The 27,138-nt window shown below is 37.6% G+C and overlaps 1 protein-coding gene across 2 annotated transcripts in view; it reads left to right on the top strand.

Moving 5' to 3' along the window:
- The window catches only part of EPM2A (EPM2A glucan phosphatase, laforin), a 71,560-nt gene that overhangs the window by 11,305 nt on the left and 33,117 nt on the right, over positions 1-27,138 (top strand). For both annotated transcript variants that reach the window (XM_081250965.1, XM_081250964.1), the window contains exon 2: positions 19,191-19,365. In XM_081250965.1, the coding sequence (XP_081107091.1) occupies positions 19,191-19,365 (175 nt within the window). The remainder of the gene's footprint in view (positions 1-19,190; positions 19,366-27,138) is intronic.

Raw genomic sequence — 27,138 nt, 5'->3', positions numbered from 1 at the left:
AGCTCCTTTAAGCAGCGGTCTTTTTTTTTTTTTTTAGTTTCTGCTTTATAATAAAGTGAATCAGTTATACATATACATCTGTTCCCATATCCCTTCCCTCTTGCATCTCCCTCCCTCCCACCCTCCCTAGCCTACCCCTCCAGGCGGTCCCAAAGCACCGAGCTGATCTCCCTGTGCTACGCGGCTGCTTCCCACTAGCTATCTACCTTATGTTTGGTAGTGTATATATGTCCATGCCTCTCTCTCTAAGCAGCGCTCTTAATCCCCTCTCCTCGCGCACCTGGAAACAAAGAGGTTGGAAAAAGTCTCTTGCCTCTTCTGCAGCTCCAGACTTTTGCCGGACTCCCTCCCGGCTAGCCGTGGTGCACTAACCCCTTCAGGCTGTGTTCACGCCGCCAACCCCAGTCCTCTCCCTGCGCTCCGACTGAAACCCGAAACCCGAGCCTCAGCTCCCAGCCCCGCCCGCTCCGGCGGCTGAGCAGACAAGCCTCTCGGGCTGGTGAGTGCCGGTCGGCACCTCTGTGCAGGAATCTCTCCGCTTTGCCGTCCGTTCCCCTGTTGCTGCGCTCTCCTCCGCGGTTCTGAAGCTTCCCCCCTCCGCCACCCGCAGTCTCCGCCCGTGAAGGGGCTTCCTAGTGTGTGGACACCTTTCCTCCTTCACGGCTCCCTCCCACTGGTGAAGGTCCCGTCCCTATTCTTTTGTCTCTGTTTATTCTTTTTTATTTTGCTCTACCCAGGTACGTGGGGAGTTTCTTGCCTTTTGGGAAGACTGAGGTCTTCTGCCAGTGTTCAGTAGGTGTTCTGTAGGAGTTGTTCCACGTGTAGATGTATTTCTGATGTATCTGTGGGGAGGAAAATGATCTCCATGTCTTACTCTTCCGCCATCTTGAAGGTGTCCTCTCTAATCCCTTTTCTACATTCCAAGCTTATATAGTCTATTGTCTACAAGACTGTTTCACCTGGATGTAGCACGTGTATACAGTGGAATATTACTCAGACGTAAAAGGAAACGAAGTTGTGCTGTTTGTGATGAGGTGGATGGACCTGGAGTCTGTCGTGCAGAGTGAAGTAAGTCAGAAGGAGAAAGACAAGTGCTGTGTGCTGACACATATATACGGAATTTAAGAAAAAAAAATGTCATGAAGAACCTGGGGGTAGGACAGGAATAAAGACACAGACCTACTAGAGAATGGACTTGGGGATATGGGGAGGGGGAAGGGTAAGCTGTGACAAAGTGAGAGAGTGTCATGGACATATATACACTACCAAACGTAAGGTGGATGGCTGGTGGGAAGCAGCCGCATAGCACAGGGAGATCAGCTTGGTGCTTTATGACCACCTGGAGGGGTGGGATAGGGAGGGTGGGAGGGAGGGAGACGCAAGAGGGAGGAGATATGGGAACATATGTATAGGTATAGCTGATTCACTTGTGAAGCAGAGACTAACACACTGTTGTGGAGCAATTATACTCCAATAAAGATGTACAAAAAAAAAAGTACTTTAAACTGAAGATATTCAAACCTCAGCTTATAATCAATCCTTGCAAAGCTTGCTTTTCTTTGTTCCCAATTTAAAGACAATATAGCTTAGTCACTCAAGTATATGGAAACATATGTACTTCTTAGCCTGGGCTGCCTGCATCATGAGCCCCTGGGGCATTTTCTAGGCCACATCCTTAAAGATCCTGATTTAATAATTCTGGAATTGTCCAGGGAATAAGAATTTGACAATTACCCCAGGTGCTTTTGATAAGCAAGTGGCTTGGGAAATCACTGAAAGTGCTTCTGCAGTTGAAATATTACAATCTGCACTCCACCCCTTTTTATGTTCATCTTCCTGCCTCTTGCCAAAGTTTGGTTCCTTTGCATTTCAGTGGCCTTCTACAGATCTAATTCCTTTGCATCCCTTCTCTATTCATTCCTTCCTCCATGCCGCTATTTTCCTAAAGCACAGATTGGATAATATCCCATGTGTGATTAAAAATTCTTTGATGATTTCTTATTACCCATAAAATAAGTCTGAACTTCTTAGTATGACCTTTCAGGTTCCTTATAATCTGGCAATTATTTATTTAAAAAAATTACTTTTGCCTGTTCTTTTCCTGCCACTTCCTAAGGAAGTCTAAGTTTCAGCCACCTAGACTCTTAATTTTCCCCAATATTTTATGCAATTCTTTATTAGTGCTGTACCCTTTTCTTGGATTTCTGTCAAAACCATGGCAGTCTTAGATCTGCAACAAACCATGACACATTATTCCATTGGCTTTGGTGGAATAATATGAAAACCAGTTAGAGGTAACCTCTTGAAATAATTTATATTTATTATATAATTCTTAAGTACAACAAATGATTGTATAATGTAAAATTATTGAATCTATCTAAAAAAATCTTATGACTAATGCACAACACTCACACATTCATATATATACTTCTTGGGATTAGGAATATAGGGGTGAGTTTCTTACTCTCTAAGGGGTGTCTGTCACAGTCCATTGGTGGCATTTGTAGGTAAGGTTGCTTTCTTTTTCTCTGGCAGCTGTCTAGGTTATCAGTGTTGGTTAGATTCAGTATGAAGGTTTTCATTTTAGAGCTTCTGGTCAGAGACTTAACCTTCCAGCATTGGCAGAGGGAAGGAATAATATGCATCCCTCCTGCTAGAGCAAGTGTTTTTGAGCTACGAAAATAACATGCAGTTTAGTGAACTCACGTATTTTGGTCATATATGTGATTAGGGCACCTGCTGGCTCTGTTGCCCCCACTTAACTGGTTGTGGGTTTTACATACATGTAAGTTAAGCATCCATTTGAGTTGACACTGGATATAATTTGCATACATCTGGCTCTGATACCCCACCCACTTGGCTATAGTTTTGTGTTTATGTAAATTAAGTAACCCTGCCATGTTGCTTCTGATGAGATATGGTACCCTTCACTGAACACAGGCAGCTTCTGTGAATTTGTACTGATAAAGTGCTATGTCCAGAACTAAGACTAAGAGTTGTAATTCATACTTACAAATATTCTAAATCCCTTTTCTCTACTTGTTTAATACCTACTCATTTATATCTCACATATCTGAAGCATCAATATTCCAAGTCCTCTAGGCTTCTGTGATAACCCTTTCTTTTGATATTTAAGTAAAATTGCTTGAATTCCCATCCCATATATTGAGGGATTTGACCTCTTTCCTCTGTGTTATCCAGCACCACCTTTTCTCAGCATATTTGGAAAAGTTAGGCTGTGTAGATGATTATCGTTTACCAATATCCACAGCATCTCCCTGTGGGAGGATTATTCTTCTTTGCCCTGTTAAAGAAGTATACCTTTGTCAAGTGGCTTGCTTTGGTCAATAAAGTGTAAGAGGAAATGATGTGTGTCATTTCCTGTTGTTTTGCCTCACTTTTTTCTCTCTGACAAGAGATTACTATTGATGTTCTAAAAATGATTGCTCTGTCTGATGGTCCCAATATGAAGATATTGGCAATGTGAAGAAGAGCCCTTACTTAGTCAATCTACAATGAGCTCTAGCGTGGGAGAGAAGTGCTTTTCTATGCCACTGATAACTTAGAGTTGTTTGTTATCACAGTATGTCCTAGGATCTAAAACAATGCCGGGCATTTGGCAGGTGTTCATTAAGTACTTGATGAATGAATGAACTTGAACAAGGCAATTTCCCGGTGTCTCGAACTAGTACACTCATACTCTCTGTCTTCCCACCTTTCATGTGGTCCTGGACTAGTGAGCCTGTAGCACAGGATAGAAATGCAACATTGTCTTAAAGCAACACTTTTTGTAAAAGGTCTTTGAGGAAAAAAACCTCATGATTTTCAAATTAAAACAGACATGCATATGATATGGAAGAGAACACAGATTCCACAGGAATTTTAAAAGGAAAAAATACAAAAATTTTTATGACAGTAGGGTTCTGCTTTAATCTATATTCCTATAGATTATATATGCCAGTCTATATATTAGAAATGTTTGAGAAACCCTGATAATCTCTGAGTCTCACTTTCGTCCTCTATGAAATACAGGGTTTGGACAAGGGTAGAGATGTCAGAGTCTCTTTAGGAGGAGCTGTGTGGTGTAAGCAGCAGTGGACTGAGAGCCAGCAGCTTTGGGCTCCAGTGCTTGCTTTGCTGCTGGTTAAGCATAGGACTCAGTCGTCATAGAATCTGCTAGAATCTCAGACTCAGGAAAAAATGTACTCACATGTCTGCTATCTGTCCCACTGGATTTTTTTGAGGAATAATATATTTGAAAGTACTTTGAAAATTATTAAACTTTATTATGCCAGTTGAAAAGTGATATGAAATTCTTGGCAATCTTTTCAAATTTGAAGATTTTATTTATATTTTAAGTCCACTGGGTGGCAGTATTTCACTTGTACCCTACTATAATTTTATAGTTTGTATTAATCTCGAAGAAAAGAATTTAATCACCATCTCATTTTCTCCCAACCTTATCTTTCCCCTTTCCCATCCTGTGCACTCCCTATCTCCCAAAACAATTCTGAGAAACTGTTACCATTTGTTTAAAAGTGATTTAATGATATATATGTGAGGACAATCACTAAGACTTAGCAATTTACCCAGAACTTTTGCGTCTTTTGGGAAGAAGTGTTAGATAGCCTAATTTTGCTCAGATGTAGGTAAATTAGTTTGATGTAGGTAATTAAAATCAGTAAAATCACCTACAAATATCTTGCCATTGGCTTTTTTTGTGAATGCTTTAACAGTTTTTTTCAATAAGCTCATGTAAACGTTTTTGACTGATAATACCACCGATGCTTATTTTATCCTGTGTATCCTACATGATAAAGTTGTTATGCTGAATCTTTTGATGTCTATGACATGTTTGTGAAACATGTTGTCATGGTTCCATATCAGTTTGCTTTGCATCAGAATTTCTTAGAAAATTAATTCTACAAGATGAGTTAAATAGGAAAAGTATACTTGTAAAGTTTGATGAGTTATTCCTTGCTGACTTCTGTTGATATTAAGGCTTCCATATAAGTGATGGTCTAGGTCTACTAGAGCAGTCTTTCCCTGTAGCATGAAAAAAATATAAAGATTCTTTAGCAGTATAATGGGTTGCTAGTTTTTAGTTGTAAGGAGACCATCGGTGCAGTTTTAAACTGCCATAATCACTGCATTCTGTACAAGAGGAAGTAGCTGCTTTGAAAATTAGGCTGTAGAAAAGTTGCTTATAAAATGGTGTGGATAGAGAAATCTTATTTTTAAATGGCTGACATTTGATAGAAAATTTTAATAGTTTTGTGCCAAATAAATTGTTGCTGTTTTCATGGAAGAAAAAAATGTTAAAAAGATAGATGTCTAAACATGAATTGATATGTTAATGAAAATTTCATTTCTTTCTCTTATGGTCATAGTTATGAATCACATTTCCTCTCTTCTAATATGCAGGATAGTGTTAAGCTGTTTGCACTGTGTGCATGAACATTTAAAAAAAATTTTTGTGGAAGATGATCCATAGCTTTTTACTGCTTATCAAAAGAATTTACAACCCACAGTAGTTAAAAAAAAAAACCTCTCGTATTTCATCATCATTACATATTTTAAAGTAGGTTTAAAATTTGTTTTAGAAGTTTTACCTCATCAAATATCAGTCCTCATTTGTACAAAGGGAAAAAATAGAGGAGCAGTGTATCTTAGTTAAGGATTTTAGAAAAACCTATCAATTTCTTTGTCTACAAATTAGGAAGCGACTGGCTGGCTAATAGATTAGTTAGGTGGATTGATTGCAAGTTGAACAACTGAACCTAAAGTGCTCTGATTAGTAAACCAGTAGGAACTTCAGGGTGAATGCAACTGGCATTTCACAAGTCACTTTATTCTAGGTCCTTTCCTGCTAAATCTTTTTATTAGTAATTTAGGAAGCATGCTTATCAATCTTGCTGATGAGAGAAAACTGGGAGAGAGAGTTGCTATTTCATTTGAGAGCAGCAGTCTTGAAAAATATTAAGTCCCAAAGTAGGAATAAACCAGTGAGAAGAAATGAATAAAAGTCAAGTCTTGTATTTGCATTAGTAAGTTATTTTATAAAAATAGAGAACTAGAGAATTTGCTTTGAGAACAATTCAAAGTGAAAAGATTTGGGAGTTTCAATTAGTTTTGATTTTAGGGAGAAGTTAGCATGGTTTGGAAAGAGATTGATCAGAATTTGTAAACTAGGTGAGTTGCTGGAAAAAAATGGGTGATCTTATCTTTGGAACATGTAGGTCTGGACAGAGCTGTTAAAACAATTTGAACTTATTTTAGAGGTATGCCTGTTTTGTAAATCAGTAAACAGTTTTGCAAACAGACTAGGAGTGGAAGAGTTGTAAGAAAAGACTAGTCAAGAGTTCTTATGAGGGCTTCCCTGGTGGCGCAGTGGTTGAGAGTCCGCCTGCCAATGCAGGGGACACGGGTTCGTGCCCTGGTCCAGGAAGATCCCACATTCCGTGGAGCGGCTGGTCCCGTGAGCCATGGCCGCTGAGCCTGCGCGTCCAGAGCCTGTGCTCCGCAACGAGAGAGGCCACAACAGTGAGAGGCCCGCGTACCGTAAAAAAAAAAAAAAAAAAAGTTCTTACTGAACACCAACTGTGGTAGGTCCTGTGTTAAATCCTTAAAAGGATCATCTGATTGACTTTCCTCACAACCACCCTATGAGATAGATAGTGCTACAATCCCTTTTTCACAAACAGGAAAACAGAGGCACAGATTGCTTAAATGACTTTCTTAATACTACTTACAAACAGTAAATGGTATAACATGGGATGGAGTCTGAGTCTGGACCTTGAGTCCATGCACTTAGCTGCTATAATATACTGCCGTCCAGGGAAAGAGTATTATTCAGCCAACAGAGGAGACTTTCAACAGAGTGGCCACTATCATTACATGCTGCAGGCAGGTAAAGAAAGGTGAAAAATGAATCTGACATGAGATGACTTCATTTAAAGTTTTTTTTCCAGTGGGGTGATGAGGGCAGGTGCCAAATTGTAGGCCCCTGAAGACTGAATAGGGAAATGAGGGTATTTGTTGGGGAGCAGCCTAGTTAGAAGAAAAATCAGGTTATCAGAGATGGCGGTGGGGCAGAGACTAAAGGAAAACTTGAAGAGGAGGGATGTGGAGAGATTTAAGGCGAGGAGTAGAAGGGAGGAGAGTCTGTGTGATAGCAAAGAGGTTATACAGGACAGACACAGTCAAGAAGTAGAGAGCCTGTAGTCTCTCTCTCTCTCTCTTTTTTTGGGGGGGCGGTGAGGGGAGCCTGTGTGGGCAATTCTTAAGGTTTTAAAACCTTAAAATGCTTTTAGATGATTTATTTTCCTGTTGATTTATTTAAAAATAGTTTATAATTAAAAATTTAATGCATTGGGTACTATTGAATTAAATCAGGTAGAGATAAGTACTACCTAAAGAAATGTGGTTTATCTTCCAAAATGATTTGCTGGAGAAAGATGATGTGTTCCAAACTACTACCATCACCATCAGTGGCCTAATTAGCATTTGTTTTCCCTAACTTTCCCAGGATAGCAGAAATCCTGATTTGTTTTGGTAGCAGTGGTATGAAACATTATTACTTTAATCAGTTATGGTACTCTTATTCATCTTGACTAACAATTGGTCTAAGGATGACTGTGTTGCCTAGTTCTAGCTAATGAAATGTGAGAAGTCTTTTGGGTGAGGCTCCCAGGAAAGCTTTCAATTTCTCATGAAAAGGAACAAGGGCGCTTCACTCTTCTTCATGGCTAGTGGAGTGTCAGACATTATGTCTAGAGGTCACCCTTTGAACATGGGTTGACAAGCATGACAACAAAGTCAATGTGTGAAGGATGGCAAAGCAGACATTTAGAAGGCACTTGGTATTTCACCAGTTCTGGACTGCCTGGCTTTGTACCTCTTGTTACATGAGAGATATATGTGTATTTGTTGAAGTCACTGTTAGTCAGTTTTTCTGTTGCTTGTCGTCAGATGTAGGACTCAGAGAAGCAAAATTCTTTATCAACTCTTTCTTATACATGCATAGTTTATGGCTTTGGTAAATTTTAAGATAATCTACCTAATTGACACTCTTATTTTTACAGCCTATATGTCTCATTAAAAAGGTTTTAATCTGGCTTATCAATTTCAGAAACAATTTAGTCTTTAAAACTGTTTGACCACTTTGTTCAATTAGCTGTCATTTCTAGTTTCTTTTCAGTGACTAGAGCAGTGCCTCTATGATGTTTACATCAGCTGTATCTCTATACTATCAAAAAAATATTTTTGCCATGGAAGAAACCAAAGCATGAAGCAGAGATGGTTTTCACATCAGATCTAGATCAGCTCAAGGGAATGTCTCATTAAACCATTTAGTCCACATTCTAGAAAATCATAATTGAAGAGAGATTTCATGCCAAAGCATTTACTTACTATGAAATTACTAAAATGCCTGTCTGCTGGGTGAGCTGGGTTAGGATGGGGTTAAATGTAAAATAATCCTCAATGTTCTTCAGAGTTCCTGGGATGAATATGATTATTTTATGTTCTTTGCATCCAAATGTTGGACACTTGAGATATGGCTACTAGGGAAGGTATTGCCTTCTGCCTCAGCATTATTTGACTTAAAGTACACAAAGATAGGTGACATGAGAGCTTTTGTCGTGGGCTTCACAGTATGTCAAATGAAGTAGTGAAATTTGGTTAGAGGAATTTGCTTCATATAGTGAGTCTAATATTAATATAGATGCTTTATTTTTATAGTGTGACTTGGATTTGTGTTCAGACAATGAAACACAATGAAATTTCTAGTCAATTCTGAGAGTGCTATGGAGAGAAAAATTGACCTGACAATTTAACAGCAGAAGTCTAGACACTATTATAAAAATTGTTTAAATGACAGTAGGAAAATCAACATTAAAAATTATTAGAGAAATCAAATAAAAATGCATTAAACACATGAATAAACATCTCTGCACGTGACTATAGAAAGTAAATGCAGTATGTAGAAATATATCCAATTATGCAGAGATGGAGCATTTTAATATTCCAATCTTGTTTAATCCCTTGAGTCATGGATTATTAGCTACCAGAAGATTTGATCACTTCAAATCAGATGGTCAAATCTTTTGGCTTCTCTCTAGATTATCATCACATTGCATGAATTATTAATAATTCAGTCCTGGTGCTTTGAGTAAGCCTATTAAGAACAATCTAAGTTTCAGATTTTCTCTAAAAATTATATAAAAAGGAGAACTCTGTTATTGTATTTAATTTTAAATGGAAGCATAATTGCCTGGTAATGACATTTTGGGGATGTCTTTAAAGAGAATCTTCAATCTCTGAGATGCTTCCCATTTTAAGATGTGTGTATCCTCATGAATCACTAATGAATGCAAATCGTCTGCAATAAAAAAAAGTCTGACTTGCTAAATAATGGTTAGAAAAGTGGTAATTCTCTTTTTCGCTTTTCCAAGTCATGAAATCCAGTTGTTTTACAGTGCTTGCTTTAGAATTTGGTAAGTAATATGAACCCCCTATGAGACCATATTATGTTGTCACTTTACCCACTGAAGGAAACATTTGTTCTTGTTATCTATTTTCTTCTTCGAATCATACTCATTCATACATTGTTGTGCTCTTTGTTATGTGTCTAAAGCATACTCTGTTGTCATCACATACCCTTTATCACAAAACTTTTCTCAGTAGATGTAGCTCATACTGATACTCTATTTTTAGTCTTCTATATCCATGTACACACTGCAAATCTATCATGGTTTCCTTTCCTAGTGAGCCAATTACTCCTTAAAATAAATCTCAACATAGCATTCCAGTCATCATACATTGAAAAATGTCATTGGAGATGCAGCTTATTTGCAGTCCTTGAACATTCTGCTCATGTATCAGTGTCTTGAGTAGTTTTAAAATTATTTTCACCATTTAGTTTAGTTTTGTTTCATTCACTAATTGCTTTGTGTAACCTTTGTCTAATCAACAATAGTCAATTCATTGTGACAATCATGTTTTAAATTTCATTTGTCTACCTCAGTTACCACAGGACTGGATATACAACAAGGTCTCAATAATACTTGGATATTAACTGGATTAAATTCTAGAATATTTCACATATATGAGTGCATTAGTCTGTTCAGACTGCTATAACAAAATACCATAGACTAGGTGCCTTAAATGACAGAAATTAATTTTCTCACAGTTCTGAAAGTTAGAAGTTCCAGGTCAGGGGGCCAGCAGATTTGGTTTCCAGTGAGGACTCTTTTCCTGGCTTGCAGATGGCTGCCTTCTCACTGTGTCCTTTCCTCTTTGCCTGCATGGAGAGAAAGATCTCTGGTTTCTCTTCCCCTTCTTATAAGGACACCAGTCCTATTGGTTTAGGGCCCCACCCTTATGATCTCATTTAACTTGAATTCCCTCCCTAACAGCCCTATATCCATCTACAGGCACACTGGGGATTAGAGCTTCAACACATAAATTTTGGGGGTACATAATTTAGTTCATAACAATGAGATATTAAATTATTAGTAAATCTTTAAGAAAAGAACTATTGAATTTTGCTTTTCCCATAACCATTTTAAAATTATATTTCTTCAACCTAGCTTGATCTAAGCCTCCACTTCACCTATATCTTCTTATAATCATGGAAATTTTCCCTTCTAATGTTTTCTGCTCTGTATGGTTTGGCAGGTGTTAAGTTTTTCTTTAAAATTCATAGCTGGAACTGATCAAGCCTCTTTGGGGAGTTTTACCTAAAAAATCCCCTCTGGAGACTTGGTAGAGAGTGAACCCAAGGCTAAGCTTTATTAATCACTCCTGCTGTTCCTGTTTTCTGCACACCTCAAGCTCACCTTTGAGAGAACCAACACATCACACCTGCCTACTAAACAACTGTCTCAAGGACTTTGAGAATTTGAAGAATATGTGAATCGTTTTAATGAGAGCAAGTGAGGCCAGACCTATTATGTACAAAGGTTGGAGACCCCTGACTTGTGGTTCTATCAAGTAATTGTCTAAGTTTTGACTGAAAGGGTTAGACAGTGTATAGATTTACAGAAAGGATGATGCTTATGTATCACGTTTCAACTTACTATTCGCCATAAAAATAACAATCACCAATAATAATCAGTTTTTTACCTTGAAAGACAGTCACACACACATATACATATTTGCATGCATGCACGCATGCACACACACACACACCCCTGAGTCAGATGTTTGAATCATTACCGTAATCATCCTGTCACATTTGATGTTTTCCTTTCTGGTCCTCCAAATTCTAGCCTCCTTAACAATATTTTCTTATCTATTGTAGAAAAACCTTATTATCTCTAAATCTAGTTCCTATTTTCATCATTGCTAAGTGTCTATGTAGTCACTATAATTATTTTAAACCAAAACTCTTGGAGTTCTTTCCTGAATTTGTTGGATTGTTTTGTATTGGATTTTTCCTAGGAGTTATTTTAGCTTTAACTCTTGGCATGGCACTCGACTATATACACCTCCTATTATTTTAATGCAATATTATTATACAGAAACTGGGTTTTTGTCTACATACCTACCTGAGTTAGTATAGAACTTTTTTCATGCCCACAGGTAGTCATTGATTTCCTAATTTTCATTAGTCAAATTTCATTTTTTTACCATTAGCATGAAGTGTTGTCTACTTAACTCTTTGCATTTAAGGTTTTTGCATTCCTATAATCAAATGAGATAAAAATCTTGTAAATCAAAATATTCTTCCTAAATCTTGTATTATTTATTATTTTCTTATTAGCTTTCCTTGTTTTCTTTCTTAAAATTTTATTTTGTTGTGTGTGTACAGATTCTGAAAGCTTGTAAAGACTATAATTACATGTTAGATTTTAACTGTGGTCTTCCTCCTTATGATATTATATATCTAAATATCTGTACATCTATATATCTATGTATATCTATCTAAGTCCCTGTTCCTATAGATTGGGGAGGACGGAACCCTCTCTAAGATGCCTGTGTAGGAGGGAAGGTTTAAATCCTCCTGTAAGGATTTACATTTGCTTTCCTGCTTCTGCTCTGCTTAGCAGATAAAGCTTCTTGTTGCCCTGTTGTACATCATCAACACAGGCAAGAAATTGAGTTTTTAAATAAATTTTCATTAATGGACTCTCCTCTCTGTCTCTCCATGCAAGAAATTTGTGTGTGAATGCAGTAGGTTGTATTGAAGGTTGGGTGGGAGGAGTAGAGAGGAATATTATAGAAAGACAAACAACTTCAAATTAAGAATTAATATGTTTGCCTTTACCTGCTCTCTGGTGGTCTCATGACCAATGTGTTTATTACTTCACTTTATGTAGTTTGCCAGCTGCATCTTGCCTTCTCTCTTCTCTTTCTCCATCTCACCTTTCCTTCTCCTTCTCAATCTTCACACCCTTTTTCCCCATCTTCTCCTTTGTTGATTGCACCTGTGTCCTCTATTCTGTCATGCAGTTTACCTGTCTCCCATTGCTACTCCCAAACTCAGCTATTTTCTACCGTTGCGTACTGCAATTTACCAAAGTGCTCAAGTGGAACAGGATCCACTCTCTCAAAGGGGCAGTTGGTTGAACAAAAAGATTTTTTGCATTTTAGTTTGTTTTGCTTTTGCCATTGGAACAGAAAATCAAAATACCAGAGTTGGTAATGATTATACCATATTTGTACAACTTTATGCACCAATAGTTTCTGAAGTAGTAAGTAACAGATGGGGCATGAGAGAGATCTGATTTGGGTGAATTAGTAGCTAAAATTAGAGATTAATGTGTTAGGTTCAAAATTGATGTTCGTGTGCTGGAAATAAAAACTGCAAGGTAATTAAACTCTAAAGAGGATAGATTCAAATAAAATAACATATGCAAAATAATTTTATTATTTTATTTTATTTTATTTTATTATTATTATTTTTTGCGGTACGTGGGCCTCTCACTGTTGTGGTCTCTCCCATTGTGGAGCACAGGCTCCGGACACGCAGGCTCAGCGGCCATGGCTCACGGGCCCAGCCGCTCCGCGGCATGTGGGATCTTCCCTGACCGGGGCACAAACCCGTGTCCCCTGCATCGGCAGGCGGACTCTCAACCACTGCACCACCAGGGAAGCCCCAATAATTTTAATTTTAAGTAGACTACACTATCCAGTAGATTTTACTTGTCCAATATAATTTCAAGCCTTCTGAGTTTATAAAAAATAAAGTCACTTTCACTTGAACTTTCAAACTTATAGAACTATTTAAAATAAGGTGTTAGTCCAGATTTTTAAATTTTTGAGGTTTCTTACTTCTCTGGCTTTAATTGGAGTGTCAGAAAGCAGGCCTCTTACTCCTTCACATTTATTTGCTTTATTTTAACTTACCTAACTTGCTTCAGTGAACAAATAATATTATGGCCAAATCTGCTCTAAGGAAATAGGTGTTTATTGTTAATTAAACTAACCCTTTTCTACTTTTCTGCCAATAACACGTTAGTTTATCCTGCCTTAGTGAGTTGTTTGTATGTTTATTTATTTTAAATTAATGCTAATGAATGACTGGCAGTGGGCGGCTCCAATGGAACAGATAATTCACCTCCTACAGGCTCCCTCCCCACCCCCATCCCCCCTCCAAAGAAGCCACAAAGTTACCCCTTTAACCTTGTTACAACACAGCCAACTGACTCCTTTATGAGGTAGAAGAGACCTGGAAAAGTCAACTGAACTTCTAGGCGTAAATGATCACTGTGGTAGTAAACAATGTGTTATACATTGTACTCTTAGGCCAGTCCTATGGAAAAGAAAGTGAGTTGGAAACTTAAAATTTCTCCAGTCTATTTGGAAAAAACAGACAAACCAAGATTTATTTATTTTTTAATTAAACTTTTTATTTTGAAGTAATTGTATAGTCACATGCAATTGTAAGAAATAATACAGAAAGATCCTGTGAATCTTTTACCAGTTCCCTCAGTGGTAACATTTTCATCACTACAGGGATCTCCCATGTTCCTGTTTTCTAGCTTCACCTGCTTTCTTCCTTCCCCAACCTCTAACCCTGGGCAACCACTAAACTGTTCTCCATCTCTATAATTTTTATTTTTGATTTCAAGAATGTTATATAAATGGCACTATACAGTATGTGGAATTGGCATTTTTTTCACTCAGCATAAGTTTTTGGAGATTCACCTAGGTTATTGCATTATCAATAGGCCATTCCTTTTTTTGGCTAAATTATGGTATCCGATGTACCACAGTTTGTTAAATCATTCAATCACTGAAAGACATCTTAACACTTTTTCTGTGTTTTGTTTTTTGTTTTGTAGATTCCACATTTAAGTGAGATCATATAGTACTTGTCTTTCTCTGTCTTATTTATTTCATTTAACATAATGCCTTCAAGATCCATCCATGTTGGACTGATACTTTTGCCACCATATAGTTTCCCTCTCTATCTCTGATTTTCTTTGCTCTGGGGTTCTACTTTACATGATAATAATATAACCATTTCTGCTTTCTTTTAATTAATGTTAGCATGGTGCATTTTTTTTCTATACTTTTACTTTCCACTTACCTGTATAATTTGAAGTGAGTTTCTTCTGGGCAGCAAATAGCTGGTTCACTAAAAAAAAAAAATCTATTCTGACAATCTCTGTATTTTAATGTGCATTTAGACAGTTTACATTTAACGACATTATTGGTATGTTAGGACTTAAGTTCGCTATATTATTTTTTGTTTCTGAGGGGCTTTTTTTCTCTCTCTGTTTCCTTTCTCTGCCTTCTTATGGCAATATGGTTCATACTTAAACATTTTTTAGAATTCCATTTTGATTTACCTACATAATACACACATAACTTGTCACAGTTAACTGGTTTCATCATTTTGACAGTTTAAATGAATTGGAGGAATCTTATTTCCCTCTTTATTTCTTTGTCCTTCTCCATATAACTGCCTTAAATATTTCCACTACATCCATGTAGGGCCACATCAGAGAGCATTGTAATTTTTATTAGAAACTCAAGAGGAGAAAGAAAGTCTATTGTATTTACCCATATTTTCTTACCATGTTCTTCTTTCCTGATGGTCAACAATTCCCTTTCTGTTTATAGAGATCTTATGCTTAGCCTTTTTTTTTTTTTTTTTTGAGAAGCCTACTGACATTAGAATGGTTGTTTTCCTAAATTGTTATTTTTCTCTGGCTATTTTCAAGATTTTTTTTGCGTTTAGTTTTCAGAAATTTAATTATGATGTGTTGTGGCATGGATTTCTTTTTGTTTACCCTGTTTGGAGTTTGTGCAACTTCTTGAACCTGTAGATTTATGCTTATTGGCAAATTTGGAAAGTTTTGAGACATTATTTTTTTCAAATATTTTTCCACCATACCCTCTTTCTCATCTCTTTTTAGGACTCCAATTACTGGAATGTTACATCTTTTGTTATAGTCTCACAGGTCCCTAAGTCTCTGTTCTTTTTTTTTTAATCTGTTTTCTCTCTGTTGCTTAGATTGGGTAATTTCTGTTGTTCTATCTTGCAGCTTGCTAATTCTTTCCTTTGTCCCCTCCATTCTGCTCTTGAGCCTATCCCCTGAAGTTATTATTTCAATGGTTAATACTGATATTTTTCAGTTCTAAAATTCCATTTAGTTCTTACTTTCATCTTCTATTTCTTTGCTGAGACTTTGTGGTTTTTCATTTGTTTCAAATGTGTTCAATGGATTGTTGAAGCTTAAAATCTTTGTCAGATAGTTCTAACATCTCTGTCATCTTGATGTTAGCATCTTTTGAGCTTTTCTCTTTTCATTCAGTTTGAGATCATTGTGATTCTTGATATAATGAGTGACTTTGTACTGAAACCTTGACATTCTGAGTATTATATAATAATACTGTGCATGTTATCAAACCCCTTTTGGTTTAACTGGATTCCTCTGATGCTGCTCCAGCAGGAGAGTGGCGGTACCACCTCATTACCCAGGTTCCTTGCCCAATCTGCATTGACAGCTGAAGGGATTGGACTCCTTATTACTACTGAATGGGGTGGGAGTTCCTGCTCTCCCCTACACCTGCACTGATACCTCCCTGGCTGAGAGAGATAGATGTGTCATGTTACTTCTCCTAAAACATGTATGTGTAAAAATGAATAATTCAGGGCCTCCCTGGTGGCGCAGTGGTTGAGAGTCCGCCTGCCGATGCAGGGGATACGGGTTCGTGCCCCGGTCTGGGAGGATCCCATATGCCGCGGAGCGGCTGGGCCCGTGAGCCATGGCCGCTGGGCCTGCGCATCCGGAGCCTGTGCTCCGCAACGGGAGAGGCCACAACAGTGAGAGGCCCGCATACCGCAAAAAGAAAAAAAAAAAAAAAGAAAAAAAATAAAAAAATAAAAATGAATAATTCAGAAAACTAAATCTAGGAATGACGAATTCTTAGGAAGTCAATGTTACATACATAATTTTGCTTGAACAGTGTAATTTATGTATATTTGAGCTACTCAATAATTAAATTTGTTTAAGTTACAACATTTAAATTGTTGTAAGTCTCTTATACTGAACAGTAGGAGCCATAGATATTATTCTTTTATTACTAAAAAGTAATACCTTCCCTTTGTAGCAAATCCAATGGATTCAAAATAGTTTAAAGTAGTCCTTCCATCCCAATTACATTCTTCAGATGTAACTACTGTTAACAGTCAGACATGCATCCATCAAGTTTTTAGTCTATGTTTACAGTTTCAATCATGCTCCCCCACCTCATTTACTCACTTCTAGTTTTCTTCTCCAGCTTCTCTTTCTGTGCCTCCTTTGTAAGCTCATCCCTCTGTCCAGCTTTTAAATGTTGAGGTGCTTTTAAACTTGGTTCTAGAAACCTTTTCTTCTCAATCAGTATTGTTTTTCGGGGCTTCCCTGGTGGTGGAGAGGTTAAGAATCCACCTGCCAATGCAGGGGACATGGGTTTGAGCCCTGGTCCGGGAAGATCCCGCATGCCACAGAGCAACTAAGCCCGTGCGCCACAACTACTGAGCCTGCGCTGTAGAGCCCGCGAGCCAAAACTACTGAAGCCCGTGCTCCGCAACAAGAGAAGCCACCGCAGTGAGAAGCCCATGCACCGCAGCAAAGAGTAGCCCCCCTTGCTGCAACTAGAGAAAAGCCGTTGTGCAGCAATGAAGACCCAACACAGCCAAAAATAAATAAATATTTTTTAAAAAGAATGTATAAAGTATTGTTTTTCTTTGTGACTCACCTATATCCTTGTCTCAATTACCATCTATACTTAGATGACTCATAAACTTATTTTTCTAGTTTAGATCTCTGGTCTGAGTGTCAAATCAATAACTCTAACTCTCTACTTGACATCTCCTTTTGTATCTAAATAGCACTTCAAGCCCCAAATGCCAAAACCAAACTGATGATCTTTCCTTCCAACTCTTCCAGATTTCACATCTCAGTGACTGGTACCACTATATATTGAGTTGTATTTGCCAGAAGCCTAGGAGTCATTGTTGGTTTCCTTTTTTCTTCACCTCCCATATCAAATTAATCACCAAGTCCTGTGGCTTTTCCCTGCTGAACCTTCCCACTCCTTTCCAGTTTTACATCCAAGCTTTTACCATCTCTTTCCTGGGTTAATGCAGTATTTTCCTAAATGGACTTTCTGTTTCTAATCTCATTGTGCTTGAATTAATATTTTACTCTATAACCAGAGAGATATTTTCAAAATAAAAATGTGATCATGTCACCTGTCTGCTTAAAATATTTTAATGTTTCATTGCTTTTATGGGAAATACCTAAATCTTTAACATGACTTAGTATGATGCCTGTCATATAGTCAACATTCAATAAATATTTGTGGAAAAATGTATAGATGAACTTGTGTAGTTTACAGTATTGCTATTAAGATAGTATTGCCACACACATGTATGCATCTATGTATCTTTCTTTAATCTTATATTTCTGTTGGATATACTTCTAGAAGTGAAATTGCTAGTATAGTTTGATTTTCGTCTATTAAATATCAAGGTTAATAGGGCAGTTACAAGGTGTAGTGCCTTGTAGCCATCAAGAGGAAAAGAGGAGTCTGAGCTAGGAAGATCAATGATGATTTATTAAAGAAGCCATCCTGTACCTTCTATCTGATGGAAGGGAGTTACATTCTAAAGAAATGCCCAATGACTTAAGGATTTTTTAAATAGATTTTATGCCAAATAACCTTAGGTAAAATGTTTTGTAAGATAGAGCAAGGAACAAATGAGTCAAATTTTCATATTCATGATAAATGTGACTTTTCCTGTTTTATTTTGCTTACATGTTTTTCTTATAAATGACAATATATGGAAATTAGGTAATTTAAAGAAAATAATTATTTGAAATGGGGTGGTCACATAAGAAGGGCTAATAAAAATAGTGTACAAATTACAATTTTCATAGAAATAAAAGGTCTGTTTACTAGTGTAGTTGATACTGGGCAGAATTGTGATGTAGGCAAGTAGTGTGTTCAGAGACATGTTCTTCTGTCTCTGCCTCTTTTGCTCCACTCACTGGAAAGAGGATGTGTGTCTTGGTGCTTGTGAAGTAGGTGGAAAACAGCATGAAGGTGTCAGGTGCCTGAAAGTTGGGGTCTAGGGGTATCAGTTTACTGATAGCTCTGCACTTATTAGTTCTGTGACCTTGGACAAGCTAGTTAATCTCTGTGATACTTAATTTTCCCATTTGAAGATAATACTAACCACTGATTTACATGCAAACTGGATTGGATGTGATATTTGTTTTATTATTTATTAATGTATTTGTTTTTAAAAATTTATTGCTTGAGCTGATACTGAAACACTTTATTACTGATTTTAGTTATAAATTTGCATACCAGGAAGATAAAAGTATGAGGCGCAGGGACATTAATGGCTTTAAAAACCCTTTTCAGCAGCTTATCAGGCTACAAAATGACTCACAACAGGCTTTTAGGCACTGAAAGGTCGCGAGAAATTCTGAGTTAATATGCTTTTGGAAATATCCATGTATTCAAAGGGAGCATAGGACTCTATGAAATTCATAAGTAACTCTACAAATTTTTACTGTGTTCCCTATTACTCTAGTCTATTTTTGTTTATACTGAAATGTGTAGATTATGCAGCTTCGTATTTATTTCCATCTTACTATTAATTTTACATCAGCAACTCTGTGGCTGTTTAAGCAAAACATTGATGTAATTGCTTTGTTTGTCATTTCTTCTTGTTCTAGGCAATGGGCCTCACCATGACCGTTGCTGTATTTATAATGAAAACAACTTGGTGGATGGTGTTTATTGTCTCCCAATAGGACACTGGATCGAGGCCACTGGGCACACCAACGAGATGAAGCACACAACAGACTTCTATTTTAATATTGCAGGCCACCAAGCCATGCATTATTCAAGGTAAAAATAGTGCCATGTTTATAAACATAGAAGTAGGACAAGGGTAGCATTAGGACAATGGAAGTATTCACTGTGTGTAAAACTGCAGTATCTCCCTTTGGAGGGTTATATAGGCCTGCAGTGCTTTGAGGAGGTAAATTACAGTGAATTACTGTGTGAGATTTTCTGGTTCTAGATGTGAAGGATCCTTTTTATAGAATTCTTTTATTAAGTATACACCCTGGCATCAACATACTTTGACCAGACAGTGGTTTACCAATCTTTGTACTTACAGAGTGGATTAAAAATAAAAACCAGACTAAAATATCATAAATTAGCATTTGTATCTTTTATGCTACAGACCAGCTGTAAAACAAAAATGCTGTCTCTTTATAAAATATTATTCAAATAAACATATGTGAAAATCTAGACATAAAACTAGATAGGATGTGATCATCTGCTCTATTATTGGGAGGGCCAAAAAATGCCTTCGGTTTTTTTTTTTTTTTTTGCGGTACGCGGGCTTCTCACTGCTGTGGCCTCTCCCGTTGCGGAGTACAGGCTCCGGATGCACAGGCTTAGCAGCCATGGCTCACGGGCCCAGCAGCTCCGCGGCATGTGGGATCTTCCCGGACTGGGGCATGAACCCGTGTCCCCTGCATCGGCAGACGGACTCTCAACCACTGCGCCACCAGGGAAGCCCTATGCCTTCGGTTTTTTAAATAAAAATAAAGGAAACATTTTTCATTTTCACCAAGAACTTTATTGAACAACGTATTCACCCTTTTGTTCCACTACCTTCTGCCATTTTTCAGGCAACTTCATAATTCCATCTTCCTAAAACTTTTTATCTTTTTGAGCAAAGAACAGTTCCAGGTGCCTTTTACAGTCTTCCAGGGAATTGACATTTTTTCCATTAAGAGAATTTTGTAAAGACCAAACTAAATGGAAATCCGAAGGTGCAATGTCTGGTGAATACGCGGATGAATCAGAACTTCTCTGCCAAGCTGTAACAGTTTTTGCCTGGTCATCAAAGAAACACACGGTCTTGCATTATCCTGATGGAAGATTACGCATTTTCTGTTGACTAATTCTGGACACTGTTCGTCAAGTGCCGCTTTCAGTTGGTCTAATTGGGAGCAGTACTTGTTGGAATTAATTGTTTGGTTTTCTGGAAGGAGCTCATAATAGAGGACTCCCTTCCAATCCCACCATATATACAACATCACCTACTTTGGATGAAGACCGGCCTTTGGTGTGGTTGGTGGTGGTTCATTTCGCTTGCCCCACGACCTCTTCCGTTCCACATTCTTATACAGTATCCACTTTTCATCGCCCGTCACAATTTGTTTTAAAAACGGAACGTTTTCATTATGTTTCAGTAGAGAATTGCATGAGGAAATATGGTCAAGAAGGTTTTTTTCGCTTAACTTTAATATGTGGAACCCAAACATCAAAGCGATTCACATAACCAAGCTGGTGCAAATGATTTTCAACACTTGATTTGGATATTTTGAGTATGTTGGCTATCTGCCGTGTGGTATAGCGTTGATTGTTCTCAATTATTGTTTCAATTTGATCGCTGTCAACTTCAGCTGGTCTACCCGACCGTGGAACATTGTCCAGTGAGAAATCTCCAGCACGAAACTTCACAAACCACTTTTGACACATTCAGTCACAGCACTTTCTCCATACACTGCACAAATCGTTTTGTGCATTTCAGTTGTGTTTTCCCCTTTCTTGAAATAATAAAGCATAATATGCCAAAAATACTCCTTTTTTCTTCCATCTTCAGTATTAAAATGGCTACACAAAAATTCACCAATTTTGATGTCTTTTTTTAAAAATTCATGCTGATATGACAGCTGTTACATACAATCTAACAAAATTGTTTCGAATGAAGTTAAAGACAACTAAGCACTACTAGGGCCATCTTACGGAAAAAAAACGAAGGAACCTTTTGACCCACCCAGTATTTATTAATAGATTTATTTTTATTTGTCTATTTAATTATTATACCAACAATATGTGCCATAATACAAATTCAAACACCAAAGAGGATGCTAAATGAAAAGTAAGGTTCAATATACTTTCCTTCATTCCCACTCACCAGAAGTGATTATTTTTAACCATTTTATGGTTATTTTTTCTAGAGCTTAAATCCAAGTCTTAAATAATATGCATATACTTTGTTTGTTAATATGTCAATTTAAAAATAGCTTTTGATTCCCCTCTATGACATGAGAGAAATTTAGCTCACTTATCTTCTCTCCCCACTTCCAATCCCTACCAAGCTCATGAAAAAAATTATTTTGTTATTTAGCTTCATAAAAATTCTATTTCTTGACTCATACATTTTTGACAGTGCCCCTTGATTTCCTACTGTGTAAGGTAAGAGATTTACTGCCCCTATATTTTCCTCCACATCTACTTCCACCCATTAACTCCTGTTTTTCATTACTTTTACATTTCCAAGGGTTATATAACTTAGATTTAATTTAGCAAATATAAATGAGTCTTTCATACTCAAGGTGTACGTGTGCATGTTTGATGAATCTAGTAGATCTACAAGCTTTACTAGGAAGAGAAGTCTGCCACTCCCCCTGCCTCCACACCTCCTCTCATTTGGTCTGTCCACAGGCAACTGCTTTCACATCTTTAAGCTGATTATTTGCTAATTACTTTCAGGTAAATGATAAATAAGATGATTATATTACTGCTTCTTGATTTTAGTTTTTGGTATTATTTATTGATTTCACACCTGAAAAATGAAAATGTAGCTCTTTTTTCTTCCCCTTCCCCCACAAACCTCAGTGACATCCTTCTATTGTTCAATCCTCCCAACATAGTTATGCCACAAATTAATAAAAGTATTATTTACCTCGCATTCTTATTTTCTCACCCTAATAAAATCTTTTAAATAATTATTCTGTTGAAGTACAGAAAAAGCCTTCCGGGTAAAGTACAGCACTGTCTTCTTTTTTTTTTTTTTTTTTTTTGCGGTACACGGGCCACTCACTGTTGTGGCCTCTCCCGTTGCGGAGCACAGGCTCCAGACGCGCAGGCTCAGTGACCATGGCTCATGGGCCCAGCCGCTGTGCGGCATGTGGGATCTTCCCAGACCGGGGCACGAACCTGTGTCCCCTGCATTGGCAGGTGGACTCTCAACCACTGCGCCACCAGGGAAGACCACAGCACTGTCTTAAAATTGGGCTTTAGATTTTTATCACTATTTAAAATATATTTTCATAGAGGCTTGGGTCCAGGACCTTTTCTGTGCACAACTCCAGAATATATGATTCATATAGTAGTTTACGTGAATCCCCTCTCCACCCACCCTGCTACCACTCACTCTGTGCAGTGCAAAGCCTGCCTTGCTACATGTGGTGGTCCTGGTTGGGTAATAATTTTAGACAGTACACAAATCTATGTGGTGGGCATTATAATTTTTTTGATTGACACACACTTAAAAACTTCATAGTATGTTTTGGACCCAGATGTAATAACTTCTAAGAAATTACCTGTGTTAAACTATTTAGTTTGCAAGTCAATTGACTGATATTCCATCACATTTCTTAAGGGACTCTGAGTGAGTTAAGGCCTATTGTTGCCAAATTAAACTTGGGTCCACTTGCCCACACGCAGTAAAGCCAATCTATTGATAGCAGGTTGTGGTGAAAGAAAGTGCAGCATTTACTGCAGGGTGTCCTATAAGGAGTCTGGGATAGCTAGTACTCAAAAAGCCCGAACTACCAGATGGGTTTTAGCAAAGCTTTTTTTTTTTTTTTTTACATCTTTATTGGAGTATGATTGCTTTACAATGGTGTGTTAGTTTCTGCTTTATAACAAAGTGAATCAGTTATACATATGTTCCCATATCTCTTCCCTCTTGCGTCTCCCTCCCTCCCACCCTCCCTATCCCACCCCTGCAGGCGGTCACAAAGCACCGAGCTGATCCCCCTGTGCATTTTTACAGGCCAGGCAAGGGAAGGAAGTCCCAGGGTATGATCAGCTCCCGCACAATCCTCTGATTGGTTGATGGTGAGGTAAAGTTAAAAAGCCAGATAAGTCGTTGCAAATATTTCCTGGTTCCCGCCGTACTGCAGAGGGGATGTGTTAATTTCTTCCACTTGGTGGGGCTTTAGCATCTGTAAAACTACCCGGGAAATGTGCATCTGATACTGTTATCTACATACTTCAGAGAGGAGCTAAAGTAGAGGGTGGGAGTGTGGGTGGCCTGTCCCGGGAAAGCTCATAACGTCCTGGTTGGTTACACTTCATGTTATTTAATCTTCATGTATGTCCAGTTTCACAGTGATGGGGTTTATTATACGCTACTCCAAATATGGCACCTTAGGATATCAAATATTTTAAGCTGAAGGAATTTGAGAAACAGCATGTATCTGACCTTCTCCTAAAGCAGGTATCAAGACCTTTGTGTGAATAGTGCCCTCCCGATACCCCTATACCTGGAGGAAAGGAGCATCCTTATCTCTGAAGACTGAGAGGAATCCAAATGCACATACCTTGCTAGTTTCCCCCAGTTCACCACCCTTAGTTCACATCCTTTTGTTCTATTACATTTTCCCACTACTCTTCACTCTTCATCAAACCTAGTATAAAAATGCTCAGGTTTAACCACTTCTTCAGGTCTTCGTGTCCCTGTGAAGGCTCCTGTGTCTTGTAAATTTTATATTAAATAAGTATATATTAATATAAGTAAATTTGTATGCTTTTCTCATGTTAATCTGTCTTTTGTGAGTCTGATTTATAGAGCTCCAGTCAGAGAACCTAGAAGGGTATTAGAAAAAGAATTTATTCCTCCCCTGCAACAGTCTGAAAAATCTTCCTAGAATTTGCGTAAGGAAAAGTATCTAAGCCTAGAAACAAATATTTCTAAACACTATTTGAAAATGGAGATTAAAAAATTATATGAAGGCCCCTAATGCACTGGGAAGATTAAGAGTTAACATTAATTTAATTAAAAATCAAAGCCACTTATAGATTTTGAATTTAGAAAGCCTTTATGGCTTTTCACTACATTAACTTATAAAAGGCAAAGTAGATTTTTCTACATATATGGGTTTTTGAAATAGCCTTATAAGGCATGTGTCATCCCAGAGTAGATTTTTTATTGCTTAATTATGAAATGAATTTTAGTGAAAACAACATAACTTTCATCTGGAATTCAGTGAACTATGCCATTACAGAATAGGTTGTATTTTATTTTATTTTATTTATTTTTTATTTTTTTTTTAATTTATTTATTTATTTATTTTTGCCTGTGTTGGGTCTTCGTTTCTGCGCGAGGGCTTTCTCTAGTTGTGGTGAGCGGGGGCCACTCTTCATCGCGGTGTGCGGGCCTCTCACTATCGCGGCCTCTCTTGTTGCAGAGCAAGGCTCCAGACGCACAGGCTCAGTAGTTGTGGCTCACGGGCCCAGCCGCTCCGCGGCATGTGGGATCTTCCCGGACCGGGGCACGAACCCTTGTCCCCTGCATTGGCAGGCGGACTCTCAACCACTGCGCCACCAGGGAAGCCCGAATAGGTTGTATTTTAAATGAAAAAGAATAGGAAAGTCCTCTTCTAGGCTTAGAAGTAAAAGTAAAGAACAACTAACTCTCTGACTGAAACTATTTCAGATTTCTAGTAATTGTAATGAGAAAGAGAAATAATGAGTTTAGGAGCAAAATCCATCTATTGTATTGTACATGGTGAATCCAAACTAACAGATCTTCAGTAAAAATAAGAAGCCCATAAATTTAAAAAATGCTGTGGGGTAGTACAGAACAGGTCAGTCATTTAATGGAGCATATCTGTAAATAAAATGCAAAATAAAGAGACAGTAAAGTATGACTGCATGCTTGGACAGATGCTGACAGTATTTACTATGCAATTTTGGCTTAACATAGTGGCTAATTTCTTCAGCTTATTTAAAGGTGTTTGTCTTAGGCTGCTCTTTTGCTAATGCAAATAGCTTTTTTGGGAAAATCAAAATAGCAAATATAGAGTGCACATAAAGGTAGCTAGTGTACTAAGAAAAATTAAGAAAATGAAGTTTTATTCCAGACAGTCGAAGGAACAAACATAGTCTTATGATATACTAAGCTGATGGGAATTTGGTATTATCAGTTTAGGACAAAGTTGAAGGGCAGTCCCATGAGATACATCACCTGAGTGACCGTATTTCTGAGTTCAGCAGACTCTGGGGACAGTGATTATAAATCTTCTGCTATTTTAAGAGTGAAATGATAGTCTTTTGATTAGAGCATGAAATTGGCCCTTAAAGTGAACTTGAAAATCTTAGCAAAAGGCTGCTTCATGTTCCTAAAATTCTAATTAAAACCTGCCCTGTAGTAGCTTGAGGCCCCAACTGACCAAACAGATTATTACAAAAATGCCACTTAAATTGAAAGTCAGATCTCTGATTATGGATCAAGTGGTTAAGAGAAGCCAGCACAGAAGGAGCATGAGCAAATGGAAGAAAAGGAATAAAGAATGTAAATGAAAAAAAGCAAAGGCCAGAAAGAAAAACCTAAATACAACTTAATGATGAGAATAAATCCCGTCTGTTAGATAGGAAGCATAGCTTCCATTAAAAAAAATTACAATACATGTCTGGAAAAAAAATTAGAAAGATGAAATTTCTCAAATAAGAAATAATGATGGAGCATATTCTTTTGTCTATTGTAATTTATCATTCTTCAAATTTTATTGTTGATTCTAAACCTATTACAAACATTCTCTAAAGTGAATCCTGCCTTGTTTTATGAGAGGACACTGAAAAAATTTCTAACATTTCCTAAAAATAAACTAATAAACATAAGATTCAGGAGATTATTTTACCTGTAGAAGTACAATATTGAATTGCACCCATTTTTATCTACAAGATTGGGCAAATTTCATGCTGCCACACTGTCAAAGGAGTGTTAAGGAGCCTTGAAGAGCAGGGATGTTTTTGAGACTTCGAATACTATGCATGGCATTCTGCAGATAGCACATAGTCAGTCACACTGGATCAGGAAATTATCCCATCCAGCTTCATATGGCTCTTTTGGCAACAGCACTGTACCTGTGTCAACTGTTTTCCATGATGATGACATTGTATCATCATGTTGACATATCCAGATATTGATCAGGCCCATTCTCTGATGCCACCTGCTCTGTCTCTGGTAATAAGAGTAAAGACTTTGTCTATTTCAGTCACTGTTGTATTCCCAGTTACGGTGCCTACACTTTGTAATCCATCACTTCTTATTTCATATAAAAGTTATTTAATGATGCATCCTATAAGACTATATACTCCTTCGATGTAGGATATATGTCTGAATTCATTGTCACATCTATTCACTGCTTTTAACACAATGCCTTGCACATAACTGATGGTTATATGTATAGATTGAATGATGAACTTCATTCAGTGGCTCACTATTACTTGCCATCTAGGAACTTATCCAAAAGTTTTGCAATTCATAGGTAGGTCGTGTGCAGTGCTGGGGTGGGGGGGTGTGAGGGGTGGAGGAAATGACAACTGAATTGCTACAGAGTCATAGCTTGGCCACCAGCAGGCACAATGCCTTCTCCCCTCTTTGAATCTCTAGAGTGCCAGAGAGTCTGACTGTGTAATGTCAGCAATTCAGAGGGGGTGTTTTTCAAAAGTAACTAATGATGATGAGTACACATTTCAGTGGATAGAGTGAGTATGCAGGTGGGAGTAGAGAGAGGTGAAGAAATCTAAATTATAAGAAAATTAAAAATATAGAACTGTAGAATATTATAGCATCAATTCACAAAT

Source organism: Mesoplodon bidens (genome assembly GCF_964165515.1).
Source record: "Mesoplodon bidens genome assembly, chromosome: 12".
NCBI lineage: Eukaryota > Metazoa > Chordata > Mammalia > Artiodactyla > Ziphiidae > Mesoplodon > Mesoplodon bidens.
This window is presented reverse-complemented; position numbering and strand designations above follow the sequence as displayed.